General features: G+C 44.2%; 1 protein-coding gene across 1 annotated transcript; it reads right to left on the bottom strand.

The window, feature by feature from the left end:
* Positions 1–6: 6 nt before the first annotated feature.
* Positions 7–6,943, bottom strand: LOC119295416 (autophagy-related protein 13b-like). The gene is made up of 3 exons (XM_037573837.1): positions 5,008–6,943; positions 4,716–4,867; positions 7–433 (listed from the first exon to the last, which is right to left on the bottom strand). Exons 1-3 carry the CDS (start codon positions 6,256–6,258, stop codon positions 64–66), a joined length of 1,773 nt encoding a protein of 590 aa, XP_037429734.1. The 5' UTR covers positions 6,259–6,943; the 3' UTR covers positions 7–63.
* Positions 6,944–17,586: the final 10,643 nt, after the last annotated feature.

Raw genomic sequence — 17,586 nt, 5'->3', positions numbered from 1 at the left:
TCGTCAGCTATCTTATAATACATATATGTACACAAGTCTTTTCGTCGTCATACTGTATGTTTGCTAAGGATCCCCATCGGCGGGTTTCTCCCCAGTTTTGGCATCATCCCTGGGCAGCGCCTTCGCGCGGTCCAGTATCGATTCTCTGATAGCCTTGTATTTCTTTAGCTCCTCCAGCGCATCTGCTGCCGTCTTTGATTCGAGCAAACCAGAACTCGATGTGGCGTCGCCGTGTTCCTCGGTCATGACCCTCTGAACCGAAGATTCTTGAGGAACTGGGGGAGGAGCTTCGATTGATGGGCGGCTTGCCCTGAGGCCCGGGGCCGTCTTGAGCATGCGCACAAGAGCGCCGATGGCTGCAGCCGGAGTCCTTGTCATCGAGCCTCCAGCATCCTGGTTTGTCTCTTGGCCCTCCCTATCCGAGATACCAACCCTGGAAAATTTTGAGTTTAGCTTGCGTGAATCAAGATAGGTGGATATCTGAGGAATGAGAAGACAAGTAAATACATTGCTCCCTTCCACTGTGTCTTGTTAACTTACACTAATAATAGCATAATGTTAACTGCTAATGTCTGCATAGCTGGATAGGAGGATAAATGCATAGTGATCGACTTACCCCAACATTATCAAGTTAACAGAACATTTAGTCAGTCAATGTGGAATAAGCTTTACTTCCTAGAACCTTCTTGCTTAGCAAAATGGCGTACAAATGCTACAAATAATAACTAATTATAACAGCAAACAAAGAACAAAGAGTGGTTTATCCTGCAAAGAGTAACTTCATATGCTGGATAAATAATTCCCCAATCTGTTTGGCAAACCATATTCAATCATCAAGGGGGTAATTGGCTTCCTGAATCACCACAGGCTGGCCCATTGGGGGCTGGGATAGGCTGGTTTAGCAAGACAGGCTATGGGGTAGGTAAGGGCGTTTGTTTGGTTAGTTGCAGGACAGCATGAGTGATTACAACTTAAAACTATACTGTGGTTAGAAACACTTTGAAAACCATTAAAATGTTACGCTACACCCCACTGATCATTATTCTACATTATACAACTTCTAATATACCCTAATCCATTTAACCTCAGTTCAAAACTGCGACACTTATTTTGGATCAGAGGTAGTAGTACACATAATCAATACATGCTAATTATAAAACTAGCAACTTAATTGGCTAGAAGACATGGTTATTAAAAGTATATGCTCGATAGCAACATGTCACAGCACCCACTTGATACACATTAATTACCCTTAAATAGTCGTATTGCGTACTAATCATTTGATAAAGATTAGTACGTGCTAGCCACTGAATAGCCACTGAAAAAATTGCCTGCATGCGGGGGAAGCTTGATATGAGCTTCTGACTGCTCTATTTTTGACAGGATATGAGCTTCTGCTCTAGCCTGGCTCTGGAGATGCACCTGCATCTGACAACCTGGCAAGCTGATGCAGGCCACCCGACCATTGCGAGGTTCCCAACAAGATGCCACATTACTGGACCAAACTCGTCGGGATGCACCCTAGACCCTACCAATCACACTCCAGCATGCATGACCACATCCTAAGAACAAGAATTACAAGGGGATTAAAAAAATACTGAATGACATTTAGCTCCTATGTGCCATATGAACATTTGGCGCTATATGCTTATATCGATTTGAGTATAACTAATGCTCTGCAAATAGGATATGGACAGGGAACAGTCAAGTACTTTTATCGATATAAAAATTTCATGCTCAGAAAGACACCTTTCAATATTTTGGGTCAATGCTACAGAAGGATGGGGATATCGATGAAGATGTGAACCATCGAATCAGAGTAGGATGGATGAAGTGGCGCCAAGCTTCTGGAGTTCTCTGTGACAAGAGAATGCCACAAAAGCTAAAAGGCAGGTTCTATAGGATGGCGATTCAACCCGCAATGTTGTATCATATACCTCTGGAATAGTGTTGAAATCACACGCCACTAAGCTGTTTTTTAAACCAAGTGGTTTATCTTAGTGTGCTAGCCGCTGCTTCATTTCGTATAGCGATAATGCTTTCTCTTTCTTAGCGCTCCACCCCGCGGAGAACTCTGGTTGCGCTTTGGTTGGCTTTCTCTTTTTTTCGATTTTCTCTGACTTGACTCAGCTTGACCTACTTGACTCAGCGGTTAGAGTATCGCTTTCATACGGCGAGAGTCATTGATTCAAATCCAATAGTAGGTAAAGCCGGCCGAAACCCCCGCTTTTGCCAGCATGACAGCAAGCACAGACTGGCATCAAGGAGTAGAATGACCAGAGCATCGGTTGCTTCCACTTGTTTGTTGCCTTCTTCGACCGACAGACAAGTGTTGGCCGACTAAAAGGCGACATGTCAACAGTTAGGTGTGGCGGAGATGCGCGTGTTGAGATGGATGTGTGGCCACACAAGGAAGGACTGGGTCCGGAATGATGATATACGAGATAAAGTTGGGGTAGAACCGATTGAAGAGAAGCTTGTCTAACATCGTCTGGGATGGTTTGGGCATATTCAGCGCAGGCCTCCAGAAGCTCCGGTGCAAAGCTGATGGCTAAAGCGTGCTGATAATGTCAAGAGAGGTTGGGGTAGACCGAACTTGACATGGGAGGAGTCCGGAAAGAGAATCTGAAGTATCACCAAAGAACTAGCCATGGACAGGGGTGCGTGGAAGCTTGCTATCCATGTGCCAGAACCATGAGTTGGTTGCGAGATCTTACGGGTTTCAACTCTAGCCTACCCCAACTTCTTTGGGACTAAAGGCTTTCTTGCTGTTGTTGTAAAAATCTCATGCTCATTGCCTAAAATAAACTTTTCATTTTCATAGAGTTAAACTTAGGGTATGCATGATATTTTCACTTCGAATGTCTACCTACTTGATTGTGAAGTCCTAGAAGAGTCAGAATGCAACTATTTTTTACTCCAAAAAAAGAGCATATATCCTCATTCCACACTGCCCACTCCTATATACACCACATGAGACTTTGTCAAAATCAAGCCAGACTCGACTCAAACCAGGGGGTGGCCCATATTGATCCAAGGGTAGGGGATAAGCTTAAGTACCCAGCCTTTCGATGTTTAGCTCCAAGCTAAGAACAAGATGAGATATCAGAGCTTGTTTGCAATATACCGAATTAGTAACAATTGCTTACAGTGTCTAGCACCTTCCATATTGCCTTCTCAGGTTAACTGATTCAAGGCTACCCCCCACACAGCCTAACCAACATCTGACTGTTAGCGAAAAAAATCTCCTACCAAAGATATAGGTTACCTTTGATGCTGGTCCAGAGCTTTTCATGTACACTGGAAGCTACCCCGTATGACAATCTTTATGTTTCTGTGAACGCAACACACTTATATACGTACTACGCCTAGAAAAAAGTAGAAGCCAGGCCGAAAAGTTGTGTGTGGCACAGTACATACTACATACTGAGCACTGAGAGAAGCAAGGAGACAGAAACGAGCTAATGTAGGAAATAAGGAACTTAGGAAGTAATGAGAACCTTGAGAAGTAGGAGGAGGAGAAAACTTGAAAAACATTAAAATTAAGTCTCTCAAAAGTGGTTTCACTGAACAAAGATGAGCAGGTGTATATTCATCCTCACGCACAAGACTGTATTTTATATTTATCCTCTAGGTGGAAGACCGAGGATGGTTTCATTTGAACAACAGACAGCCCAGATAATTAAAATGCAGACATTTCTGAACTATAAATATTGCAAGTGATCAGCTAGCTTATCTCGATAATAGAAAGAACAAAATGTGTTCAGACCATCGAAAGAACCATGAAAAAATATATGAAAAATGAGTTATCCGCTGATATATTGCAATTAGTGTAAGGAAAAAAGCTGCCCTGAGTTCTGACTTCTATAACAGAAATGCAAGCATATTATATGTAGACACTGAACATCTATACTAGCACTTCTAAGCAAACATGATGCCTTCTCATTTAGAAAATACTAATACAATAACTGGATAATTTGCAACTTCAGTTGAATTAGTAAGTGCAACAAACAAGTTGATAGACCTAAATGAGCATTGGAGAAGTATATTATTGCCCTCTTATCGTGGAACAAACAACAAAAGCATCCAGTAACCAGAACTAACTATAGTATCTTGATTTCTGATTATTATTACTTTGCCTCTGAATATGTTTGTGTCTTAAACATCCATTATCCTTCATGAAGCTAACACATGGTAGTGGTTAGCGTGGTTAGCTGCCATCGGTCCGTATTTACTAGAGATTTAACAACTGTAAGATGCAACATTACAATTTGTGTACATGATGTCAGAAGCATGAAGCATTACACCATGCAGTTTGAAAATGAATAACTGTGCATTTATCCTAGAGTTGCTGCTTCAAGGGCCACCTGAAATATAAGATGGTCCACTGCAGAATATGGGATTAACTTAGTTTTCAGATCACTGGGCATCTGACTGACATAGCCGTCTTAGTGAGATCCAACAACTACAGAATTGTCTTAACTAAACTAAAATAAAGGACAGCCCTGTAATTGCCAGATTTAGGATAAAGATATATGCTATTGCACTTGAGCCACTATGTGATACCAAAATCTATATGCAAGGAGAACCACACAAGTTTTCATGAGCATGTGCATGCAAAGGGAATCAGACACAAACAACAAGGAACAGCTTTAACACTTGGTCCTGTGGCATAATGTCATAATCATATTCTGAAAGGAGGAGACGAAAACTACCTGTTAAGTTGATCAATAATGATATCTCTATCTTCCCATGCAAATGCCAACTCCCGCTCATCCAGTTCATCCGTGATGAAAAGTTTGCTTGCAGTCCTTGTCAACTTCAGTCCATGAAAATATCCCAAATCATATTTATCAAAAGATAGCGCCTGATCAAAGACAAAACCAGAAAATTCAACAGTAAAAATGTGAGATGGATTCAAAAGCAAAACCCCGTAATAAAACTACTGCTGCTACAGCAAGCTACACACATTGCTTGAGAAGATAATAAAATAAACTATGTGATTACCTTTTGCATGGCCGCATTATTCTCAAATTCACCAAACCTGACCAAATCCTTCCTTACATTTGAATTTCCATCAGGCGATGGGGTTAGGTTGTAGTTTTGAGATGGGAGCTGGTATTTACCCTTGAAAGATGGAGAAGGAGGCAGTCCACTACCTCCACCATCCCTCCCAGTGGGAATGACCACAGGAGCACTCTCATATCGGAACAAAGAATTTTTTGGGTAGCTAGCAGAAGGGGAACGGGATGGCGATGGTGACAACGGTGGTGATGGATAGCAGTCTTCAAATCCTGTACTTTTTTTCTTCACAGAGGATATTGTGCTATGTGGATGCAAACGTGTTAGAGGACTATCATGCAAAAGAGGAGATGGTGATACCGATGGTCTAGCTCCAGGGTCAATACTCCAACTGTGACGCCTAGTCATTGCAGCACAATCAGGTGCAATGCCATCTGAAGGCAGGGAATTGAACGTCCTGAGAAAGTCTGTTGTGGGGCTCCCGACATAATCCATTATAAGCTCTGTTGACATGTGTGTGGTTGGCTCTGGTGCTGCCACCACCTCCAGCACTGGCACATAAGAAACTGACAAGCTCAGGCGGCCAAACAGAGTTTCAATTGGAGCAAATGCATAGTGCTTCATCTCTGCATCCTCTGCCCTAGTAAACGGCTCGACGAATGATGATATCTTGTGTGACAGGTTAAGTGGACGGATTCTCCCAGATGAATTCAACTCCCTGAAGAGATTGTAAGCTGGCAAGAGCCTGACAACCAGATGCAATGACCGAAATAACACTGTTGAGCCCTTGTATGTACTCCTGTACAAGCTATGATCCTCAGCCGGGCTGTTCCTAGACTTCCTGCTGTGGTTCTTGCTGCCATTACCATTGCCACTGCCAGGCTTGCTGGTTTCATACTGTATCACCCACCTCTCTATGATCTTGCCACCCTCAGCACAGGTGGTGTTGGGATTGTCACGCCGGAGCATCACAATATCAATAACCAGTGGCTCAAGATTGCTCTGTCTCCACAGGTCAAAGTTCTCAAGTGCAGCTGGGCAGTCCCGGAGGGCAAGGTTGAACCACCTGTCCCGTGGCTGGCTGCCAGAGAGCGGCGAAGATGGCGGTGAAGGCCGCGTGAAGCTGCGTGATGATTCATAGGGCGAGCGGGACTCCAGGATGATGTGGAGGCTCTTGGCAAAGAACTCGGTGATCACTTGCTCCACCATGGGCGGCTCTGAGGCAGTGGCGGCCATAGTTATGTGGTTGGGGATGATGCCAAAAGCAAGAACTTGGTCAAATTTGGAGCTACTGGAGGCCAAGAAGCCGGTGGAAGGTGCCAAAAACTGAGAATTTTGTGATTCTGGAGCCTCTCCGGCAGCTAGATGGCAAACAAAATTCACAAATTTTAGGTGGTCTAGAAGTGCGATTTGATTTACGAGTTTGACTCCTTGGAGCAAGAGAGCGAAGCTACCAGATCAAATCCGATGAAATCGGAAGGCTCACAGACAGAGCAAGAACCCTAAACTAAACCCATCAAGAACTGAAGAAGAAGAAGAATAAAAAGTCGCCGCACCTTGAAACTGCACAAAAAACGCAGCTTTTCACCCCGATTCCCCCACGCAACAAGCAGAGAAAAACACCAATTTCGTGGGGAGCAACGCAACGAAACTAAGAAACACGCAAGAAAAAAAAAAGTTTCGAGTTGAACGGAAGAACCCTAGCAAAATCCCTAGAAAGCTAAGCGAGCGCGCTCGTGGAATCCCGATTCGAGCCCAAGAAACTGGAAGGGGAGCCGCATTGGAAGCGAGCCCCTGCTGTCTCGTGGAGGATCGGAGCGGCCGGGGCCTAGTAGTGGTTGCCGACCACGATGAGTCGCGGCGGAACTGGAGGTGAACTCATGACTCCATGGAGGGGGAGGGGATAAAAAAGAGATCTCCGGAAGCCGTTGGCTCCATGGAACGATTTTATCTTATTTCTCCTTTCCTTTCTCTAAACGACTTTTTCTCCTCATTTTGTTACTTTATATTGCCTTTCTTTCTTTTGCTGCCCGTAAAAACCGTATTTTTTTTCCTTTGTTTTGTGCTAGTGTTCTCGGATCCTTATCTGATGTTTTTTTTCCAAAAAAGATAGTACTAGTACTGTAGATAGATCGAGTAATCGTTGGTTTTATAGACTTCTCCCAGCATATTTGACTGGTTGTATTTCTTCTTCTCGTTTGAAATGACATATATAATCCGTTTTCCAAAAAAAATGATGTTTGCTTTGTTCCCATATACTCCCAGCATATGAGTACATCAGTTGCCTATAGTTTTCATGAGTTCATAAGACACTTTGTTGTGAGTTGAAACAACATATGTGAACCACACAAAAGAACATCGAAGAGGACAATTGTCTTGACACATAACAAAAAACACCTCACATAAAAAAATTAAAAGTAGGTCTTTGGAGTTGAAAATGCTGAAGCGCGTTAGAAGTGCGATCCAATTGTCTGGTTTACTCATGATTTATATTTATATGATGAAGTCGGAGTTATGCCATGCTGGTGCTCGCATTATTCCTGGATTTATTTCAGGATTTCCGGCGATGCGCTTTCAGTGGGAGGAGACGTTCCCGTCGACGACGAAGCGCCTACGGTGACTTCGTAAATCTCAAGATGATATGCCGGCTCAGTCTTTCAGAGGTGCTCATAGGGATAGGGTGTGTGTGTGTGTTCATATGGGTGAGTGTATGCGTGTGTATATGAACGCTTGTGTCTGTATTGATGCTCAAAAAAATGAGTGGGGATAACATTCGTTAAGGACCGTGTATTTTGAAGAAGTAATGATTATGTTTCTTATGTTCATGGATATTATTATGTTGATATTTTTACTTCATCGTTTCTCAATATTTATATCGTAAAGAGATTACGTGATACACATGTTAGGTAGCATTTCACATCAAAAATTTTGTTTTTATCATTTACCTACTAGAGGAGGAATATAAATTAAGCTTGGGGATGCTTGATGCGTCTTCAACATATCTATAGTTTTTTATTGTTTCATGCTATTATCTTATCAATCTTGAATGCTTTATATGCATTTATATACTATTTTATATCATTCTGTGGGACTAACCTGTTAACCCAGTGCCCAGTGTCAGTTCATGTTTTTAGCTTGTTTTTGTCTCTTTAGAAAATCAGTATCAAACAAGTCCAAACACGACGAACCTTTACGGTGATTTTTTTGGACCACAAGGGACCCTAGAAGCTTCGGGAGGAGGCCAGAAGAGCTATGAGAGAGCCACGAGCTCATAGGGCGTGCCCCAGGGGGTAGACGCGCCCCTTGAGCTCATGGACCCCACACAACTCAGTTTGACCTAATTCCAATCCTATAAATACACAAATATTCTCAAACCAATATAGAGCCACCTGAAACACTTTTTTCGCCGCCGCAAGCTTCTGTTCTTCCACGATCCCATTTGGAGGCTTCCGGTACTCTGCCGGAGGGGGAATCGATTACGGAGGGCTTCTACATTATCCTTATTGCCTTCCGATGATGCGTGAGTAGTTTACCGCATACCTACGGGTCCATAGCTAGTAGCTAGATGGCTTCGTTTCTCTCTTTGATCTTCAATACCATGTTCTCCTCGGTCTTCTTGGAGTTCTATCCGATGCCATCTTCTTTGACGGTGTGTTTGTTGGGATCCGATAAATTATGGGTTTATGATCAGATTATTCATTGAAAGTAACTGAGTCTTTTCTGAACTTTATTATGCATGATTGTTATATATTTGTATTTCTCTCTGATCTATACGTTTGTTTTGACCAACTAGATTGATTTATTTTGAGTGGGAGAGGTACTTTGTGATGGGTTCAATCTTGCAGTGTCCTCACCTCTTGACAGAAGTGGTAGCGAGGCATGTATTGTATTGTTGCCATTAAGGGTAAAACAACGGGGTTTATTTATATTGATTAGGTTTACTTTCTCTACATCATGTCATCTTGCTTAAAGCATTTCTCTATTTGTTATCAACTTAATACCATATATGCATGCTGGATAGCGGTCGATTGGTGGAGTAATAGTAGTACATGCAGGCAGGAGTCAGCCTACTTGTCACGAACATGATGCCTGATGACCCACAAGTATAGGGGATCTATCGTAGTCCTTTCGATAAGTAGGAGTGTCGAACCCAACAAGGAGCAGAAGGAAATGACAAGTGGTTTTCAGTAAGGTATTCTCTGCAAGCACTGAAATTATCGGTAACAGATAGTTTTGTGATAAGGTAATTCGTAACGGTAACAAGTAACAGAAGTAAACAAGGTGCAACAAGGTGGCCCAATCCTTTTTGTAGCAAAGGACAAGCCTTGACAAACTCTTATTTAAAGCAAAGCGCTCCCGAGGACACATGGGAATTATTGTCAAGCTAGTTTTCATCATGCTCATATGATTCACGTGTTGGGGAACGTAGCAGAAATTCAAAATTTTCCTACGTGTCACCAAGATCTATCTATGGAGAGACCAGCAACGAGTAGAAAGGGGAGTGCATCTACATACCCTTGTAGATCGCTAAGCGGAAGCGTTCAAGTGAACGGGGTTGATGGAGTCGTACTCGTCGTGATTCAGATCACCGATGATCAAGTGCCGAACGCACGACACCTCCGCGTTCAACACACGTACAGCCCGGTGACGTCTCCCACGCCTTGATCCAGCAAGGAGAGAGGGAGAGGTTGAGGAAGACTCCATCCAACAGCAGCACAACGGCGTGGTGGTGGTGGAGGAGCGTGGCAATCCCGCAGGGCTTCGCCAAGCACCATGGGAGAAGAGGAGGAGGGAGAGAGGTAGGGCTCACCAAGAGGGAGAGAACTCATGTCTTATGGGCAGCCCTAGGCCTCACTATATATAGGGGAGAGGGGGGGCTGCGCCCCCTTTAGGGTTTCCCACCCCCAAGGGGTGCGGCCAGCCCTAGATGGCAAAGGGGAGGCGGCCAAGGGGGGAGAGGAGAGGGAGGCGCACCAATATGGGCCTTAAGGCCCATCTGGACTAGGGTTTGCCCCCTCCCACTCTCCCTTGCGCCTTGGCCCCCTTGTGGGGGCGCACCAGCCCTCCTAGGGGCTGGTCCCCTCCCACACTTGGCCCACACAACCTTCTGGGGTTGGTGGCCCCACTTGGTGGACCCCCGGGACCCTCCCGGTGGTCCCGGTACAATACCGATATCGCCCGAAACTTTTCCGGTGACCAAAATAGGACTTCCCATATATAAATCTTTACCTCCGGACCATTCCGGAACTCCTCGTGACGTCCGGGATCTCATCCGGGACTCCGAACAACATTCGGTAACCACATACAAGCTTCCTATATAACCCTAGCGTCATCGAACCTTAAGTGTGTAGACCCTACGGGTTCGGGAGACATGTAGACATGACCGAGACGTTCTCCGGTCAATAACCAACAGCGGGATCTGGATACCCATAATGGCTCCCACATGTTCCACGATGATCTCATCGGATGAACCACGATGTCAAGGACTTATTCAATCCCGTATTCAATTCCCTTTGTCTATCGGTATGTTACTTGCCCGAGATTCGATCGTCGGTATCCAATACCTTGTTCAATCTCGTTACCGGCAAGTCACTTTACTCGTTCCGTAACACATCATCCCGTGATCAACTCCTTGGTCACATTGCGCATATGATGATGTCCTACCGAGTGGGCCCAGAGATACCTCTCCGTTTACACGGAGTGACAAATCCCAGTCTCGATTCGTGCCAACCCAACAGACACTTTCGGAGATACCTGTAATGCACCTTTATAGCCACCCAGTTACGTTGTGATGTTTGGTACACCCAAAGCATTCCTACGGTATCCGGGAGTTGCACAATCTCATGGTCTAAGGAAAAGATACTTGACATTGGCAAAGCTCTAGCAAATGAACTACACGATCTTTTGTGCTAGTCTTAGGATTGGGTCTTGTCCATCACATCATTCTCCTAATGATGTGATCCCGTTATCAACGACATCCAATGTCCATAGCCAGGAAACCATGACTATCTGTTGATCACAACGAGCTAGTCAACTAGAGGCTCACTAGGGACATATTGTGGTCTATGTATTCACACGTGTATTACGATTTCCGGATAATACAGTTATAGCATGAATAAAAGACAATTATCATGAACAAGGAAATATAATAATAATACTTTTATTATTGCCTCTAGGGCATATTTCCAACAGTCTCCCACTTGCACTAGAGTCAATAATCTAGTTCACATCGCCATGTGATTAACACTCACAGGTCACATCGCCATGTGACTAATACCCAAGAGTTTACTAGAGTCAGTAGTCTAGCTCACATCACTATGTGATTGACACTCAATGAGTTTTTATGTTTGATCATGTTGCTTGTGAGAGAGGTTTTAGTCAACGGGTCTGAACCTTTCAGATCCGTGTGTGCTTTACAAATCTCTATGTCATCTCCTAGATGCAGCTACCACGCTCTATTTGGAGCTATTCCAAACAACTGTTCTACTTTGAGCTATTCTAAATTATTGCTCCATTATATGTATCCGGTCTCTCTACTCAGAGCTATCCGGATAGGTGTTAAGCTTGCATCGACGTAACCTTTACGACGAACTCTTTTACCACCTCCATAATCGAGAAAATTCCTTAGTCCACTAGTTACTAAGGATAACTTTGACCGCTGTCCTGTGATCCATTCATGGATCACTCTTGTACCCCTTGACTGACTCATGGCAAGGCACACTTCAGGTGCGGTACACAACATAGCATACTGAAGAGCCTACGTCTTAAGCATAGGGGACGACCTTCGTCCTTTCTCTCTATTCTGCCGTGGTCGAGCTTTAAGTCTTAACTTCGTACCTTACAACTCAGGCAAGAACTCCTTCTTTGACTGGTCCATCTTGAACACCTTCAAGATCATGTCAAGGTATGTGCTCATTTGAAAGTACCATTAAGCGTTTTGATCCATCCTCATAGATCTTGATCCTCAATGTTCAAGTAGCTTAATCCAGGTTTTCTATTGAAAAACACCTTTCAAATAACCCTATATGCTTTCTAGAAATTCTACATCATTCCTGATCAACATATACTCATCAGAAATTCTATAGTGCTCCCACTCACTTCTTTGGAAATACAAGTTTCTCATAAACTTTGTATACACCAAAATCTTTGATCATCATCAAAGCATACATTCCAACTCCGAGATGCTCACTCCAGTCCTTAGAAGGATTGCTGGAGCTTTGCATACTTATTAGCATCTTTCGGGATTGACAAAACCTTCCGGTTGTATCACATACAACCTTTCCTCATTAAAATCGTCGAGGAAACAATGTTTTGACATCCTATATGCAAGATTTCATAAATAATGCAGTAATCGCTAATATAATTCCAACAGACTCTTAGCATCGCTACGAGTGAGAAAATCTCATCGTAGTCAACTCCTTGAACTTGTCGGAAAACTTAACGACAAGTCGAGCTTTCTTAATGGTGACATTTACCATCATTGTCCGTCTTCCTTTTGAAATCCATCTGTACTCATTAGCCTTACGACCATCGAGCCGTTCTGCCAAAGTCTACACTTTGTTTTCATACATGGATCCTCTCTCGGATTTTATGGCCTCAAGCCATTTATCAGAATCCGGGCCCACAATCGCTTCTCCATAGCTCGTAGGTTCATTGTTGTCTAGCAACATGACCTTCAAGACAGGATCACCTTACCACTCCGAAGTAGTACGTGTCCTTATCGTCCTACGAGGTTTGGTAGTGACTTGATCCGAAGTTTCATGATCAATATCATAAGCTTCCACTTCAATTGGTGTAGGTGCCACAGGAACAACTTCCTATGCCCTGCCACACACTAGTTGAAGAGACGGTTCAATAACCTCATCAAGTCTCCACCATCCTCCCACTCAACTCTTTCGAGAGAAACCTTTCCTCGAGAAAGGACCCGATTCTAGAAACAATTCATATTGCTTTCGGATCTGAATTAGGAGGTATACCCAACTGTTTTGGGTGTCCTATGAAGATGTATTTTATCCGCTTTGGGTTCGAGCTTAATCCTGAAACTTTTTCACATAAGCGTCGCAGCCCCAAACCTTTAAGAAACGACAACTTAGGTTTCTCTAAACCATAATTCATACGGTGTCATCTCAACGGAATTACGTGGTGCCCTATTTAAAGTGAATGTGGTTGTCTCTAATGCCTAACCCATGAACGATAGTGGTAATTCGATAAGAGACATCATGGTACGCACCATATCCAATAGGGTGCAACTATGATGTTCGGACACACCATCACATTATGGTGTTCCAGGCGGTATTAATTGCGAAACAATTTCCACAATGTCTTAATTGTGTGCCAAAACTTGTAACTCAGATATTCATCTCTATGATCGTATCATAGACATTTTATTCTCTTGTCACAATGATCTTCTACTTCACTCTGAAATTACTTGAACCATTCAATAATTCAGACTTGTGTTTCATCAAGTAAATATTCTCAACATCTACTCGAATCATCTGTGAAGTAAGAACATAACGATATTCACTGCATGCCTCAGCACTTATTGGACTGCACACATCAAAATGTGTTACTTCCAACAAGTTGCTATCTTGTTCCATCTTATTGAAACCGAGGCTTTTCAGTCATCTTGCCTATGTGGTATGATTTGCATATCTCAAGTGATTCAAAATCAAGTGAGTCCGAACGGTCCATTTGCATGGAGTTTCTTCATGCACATACACCAATAGACATGGTTCGCATGTCTCAAACTTTTCAAAAATGAGTGAGTCCAAAGATCCATCAACATGGAGCTTCTTCATGCGTTTTATACCATTATGACTTACATGGCAGTGCCACAAGTAAGTGGTACTATCATTACTATCTTATATCTTTTGGCATGAAAATGTGTATCCCTACGATCAAGATTCTATAAACCATTCCTTTAGGTGCAAGAGCACTTATTCAGGTTTAATACTAATCTTGATGGTAGAGGGAGCGTGCGATGTTAGATCACATCAAACTTGGAAACACTTCCAACACATATCGTCAGCTCACCTTTAGCTAGTCTCCGTTTCATTCCGTAGCTTTTATTTCGAGTTACTAACACTTAGCAACCGAACCGGTATCTAATACCCTGGTGCTACTAGGAGTACTAGTAAAGTACACATTAACATAATGTATATCCAATATACTTCTATCGACTTTGCCAGCCTTCTCATCTACCAAGTATCTAGGGTAATTCTGCTCCAGTGGCTGTTCCCCTTATTACAGAAGCACTCAGTCTCGGGTTTGGGTTCAACCTTGGGTTTCTTCACTAGAGCAGCAGCTGAATTGCCGTTTCATGAAGTATCCCTTCTTGCCCTTGCCCTTCTTGAAACTAGTGGTCTCACTGACCATCAACGATTGATGCTCCTTCTTGATTTCTACTTTCGCGGTGTCAAACATCGCGAATATCTCAAGGATCATCATATCTATCCCTGATATGTTATAGTTCATCACGAAGCTCTAGCAGCTCTGTGGCAATGACTTTGGGGAAACATCACTATCTCATCTGGAAGATTAACTCCCACTTGATTCAAGTGATTGTTGTATTCAGACAATCTGAGCACAAGCTCAACAATTGAGCTTCTCTCCTTAGTTTGCAGGCTAAGAAAATCGCCGGAGGTCTCATACCTCTTGACGTGGGCACGAGCCTGAAATCCCAATTTCAGCCCTCGAAACATCTCATATGTTCCACGACGTTTCGAAAACGTCTTTGGTGCCTCTACTTAAACCATTTAACTGAACTATCACGTAGTTATCAAAACGTGTATGTCCGGTGTTCACAACATCCACAAACGACGTTTGGGGTTCAGCACACTGAGCGGTGCATTAAGGACATGAGCTTTCTAGTGTCCGCATAATCGCTACTGTCAACTTTCAACTATATTTTCTCTAGGAACATATCTAAAACAGTAGAACTATAGCGTGAACTACGACATAATTTGCAAAAGGTCTTTTGACTATGTTCAGGATAATTAAGTTCATCTTATGAACTCCCACTCAGATAGACATCCCTCTAGTCATCTAAGTGATTACATGATCCGAGTCAACTAGGCCGTGTCCGATCATCACGTGAGACGGACTACTTAACGTCGGTGAACATCTTCATGTTGATCGTATCTACTATACGACTCATGCTCGACCTTTCGGTCTCCGTGTTCCGAGGCCATGTCTGCACATGCTAGGCTCGTCAAGTTAACCCTAAGTGTTTTCGCTGTGTAAAACTGTCTTACACCCGCTGTATGTGAACGTAAGAATCCATCACACCCGATCATCACGTGGTGCTTAGAAGCGACGAACTGTAGCAACGGTGCACAGTTAGGGGAGAACACTTCTTGAAATTTTGTAAGGGATCATCTTATTTACTACCGTCGTCCTAAGTAAACAAGATGCATAAACATGATAAACATCACATGCAATCAAATAGTGACATGATATGGCCAATATCATTTTGCTCCTTTTGATCTTCATCTTCGGGGCTCCATGATCATCATCGTCACCGGCATGACACCATGATCTCCATCATCATGATCTCCATCATCGTGTCTTCATGAAGTTGTCACGCCAACGACTACTTCTACTTCTATGGCTAACGCGTTTAGCAATAAAGTAAAGTAAGTTACATGGCGTTCTTCAATGACACGCAGGTCATACAAAAAATAAAGACAACTCCTATGGCTCCTGCCGGTTGTCATACTCATCGACATGCAAGTCGTGAATCCTATTAAAAGAACATGATCAATCTCATACATCACATATATCATTCATCACATCCTTTTGGCCATATCACATCACATAGCATTCCCTGCAAAAACAAGTTAGACGTCCTCTAATTGTTGTTGCATTTTTTACGTGGCTGCTATGGGTTTCTAGCAAGAACGTTTCTTACCTACGCAAGACCACAACGTGATATGCCAATTGCTATTTACCCTTCATAAGGACCCTTTTCATCGAATCCATTCCGACTAAAGTGGGAGAGACTGGCACCCGCTAGCCACCTTATGCACCAAGTGCATGTCAATCGGTGGAACCTGTCTCACGTAAGAGTACGTGTAAGGTCGGTCCGGGCCGCTTCATCCCACAATACCGTCGAAACAAGATTGGACTAGTAACGGTAAGCATATTGAACAACATCAACGCCCACAACTACTTTGTGTTCTACTCGTGCAAAGAATCTACGCAATAGACCTAGCTCATGATGCCACTGTTGGGGAACGTAGCAGAAATTCAAAATTTTCCTACGTGTCACCAAGATCTATCTATGGAGAGACCAGCAACGAGTAGAAAGGGGAGTGCATCTACATACCCTTGTAGATCGCTAAGCGGAAGCGTTCAAGTGAACGGGGTTGATGGAGTCGTACTCGTCGTGATTCAGATCACCGATGATCAAGTGCCGAACGCACGGCACCTCCGCGTTCAACACACGTACAGCCCGGTGACGTCTCCCACGCCTTGATCCAGCAAGGAGAGAGGGAGAGGTTGAGGAAGACTCCATCCAACAGCAGCACAACGGCGTGGTGGTGGTGGAGGAGCGTGGCAATCCCGCAGGGCTTCGCCAAGCACCATGGGAGAAGAGGAGGAGGGAGAGAGGTAGGGCTCACCAAGAGGGAGAGAACTCATGTCTTATGGGCAGCCCTAGGCCTCACTATATATAGGGGAGAGGGGGGGCTGCGCCCCCTTTAGGGTTTCCCACCCCCAAGGGGTGCGGCCAGCCCTAGATGGCAAAGGGGAGGCGGCCAAGGGGGGAGAGGAGAGGGAGGCGCACCAATATGGGCCTTAAGGCCCATCTGGACTAGGGTTTGCCCCCTCCCACTCTCCCTTGCGCCTTGGCCCCCTTGTGGGGGCGCACCAGCCCTCCTAGGGGCTGGTCCCCTCCCACACTTGGCCCACACAACCTTCTGGGGTTGGTGGCCCCACTTGGTGGACCCCCGGGACCCTCCCGGTGGTCCCGGTACAATACCGATATCGCCCGAAACTTTTCCGGTGACCAAAATAGGACTTCCCATATATAAATCTTTACCTCCGGACCATTCCGGAACTCCTCGTGACGTCCGGGATCTCATCCGGGACTCCGAACAACATTCGGTAACCACATACAAGCTTCCTATATAACCCTAGCGTCATCGAACCTTAAGTGTGTAGACCCTACGGGTTCGGGAGACATGTAGACATGACCGAGACGTTCTCCGGTCAATAACCAACAGCGGGATCTGGATACCCATAATGGCTCCCACATGTTCCACGATGATCTCATCGGATGAACCACGATGTCAAGGACTTATTCAATCCCGTATTCAATTCCCTTTGTCTATCGGTATGTTACTTGCCCGAGATTCGATCGTCGGTATCCAATACCTTGTTCAATCTCGTTACCGGCAAGTCACTTTACTCGTTCCGTAACACATCATCCCGTGATCAACTCCTTGGTCACATTGCGCATATGATGATGTCCTACCGAGTGGGCCCAGAGATACCTCTCCGTTTACACGGAGTGACAAATCCCAGTCTCGATTCGTGCCAACCCAACAGACACTTTCGGAGATA

The sequence above is a fragment of the Triticum dicoccoides genome, chromosome 4B (genome assembly GCF_002162155.2).
Source record: "Triticum dicoccoides isolate Atlit2015 ecotype Zavitan chromosome 4B, WEW_v2.0, whole genome shotgun sequence".
Lineage (NCBI taxonomy): Eukaryota > Viridiplantae > Streptophyta > Magnoliopsida > Poales > Poaceae > Triticum > Triticum dicoccoides.
The sequence above is the reverse complement of the archived record's forward strand: the minus strand, read 5'-3'. Positions and strand labels throughout refer to the sequence as shown.

What these genes read in the sequence shown, in the direction of transcription:
- LOC119295416 (XM_037573837.1), bottom strand. Translation starts at nt 6,258, where the DNA reads ATGGCCGCCACTGCCTCAGAGCCGCCCATGGTGGAGCAAGTGATCACC. An exon ending in ATAATGCGGCCATGCAAAAG is followed by an intron (nt 4,868 to 5,007) that starts GTAATCACATAG and finishes GTCTTTGATCAG; the next exon opens with GCGCTATCTTTTGATAAATA. An exon ending in ATTATTGATCAACTTAACAG is followed by an intron (nt 434 to 4,715) that starts GTAGTTTTCGTC and finishes AAAATTTTCCAG; the next exon opens with GGTTGGTATCTCGGATAGGG.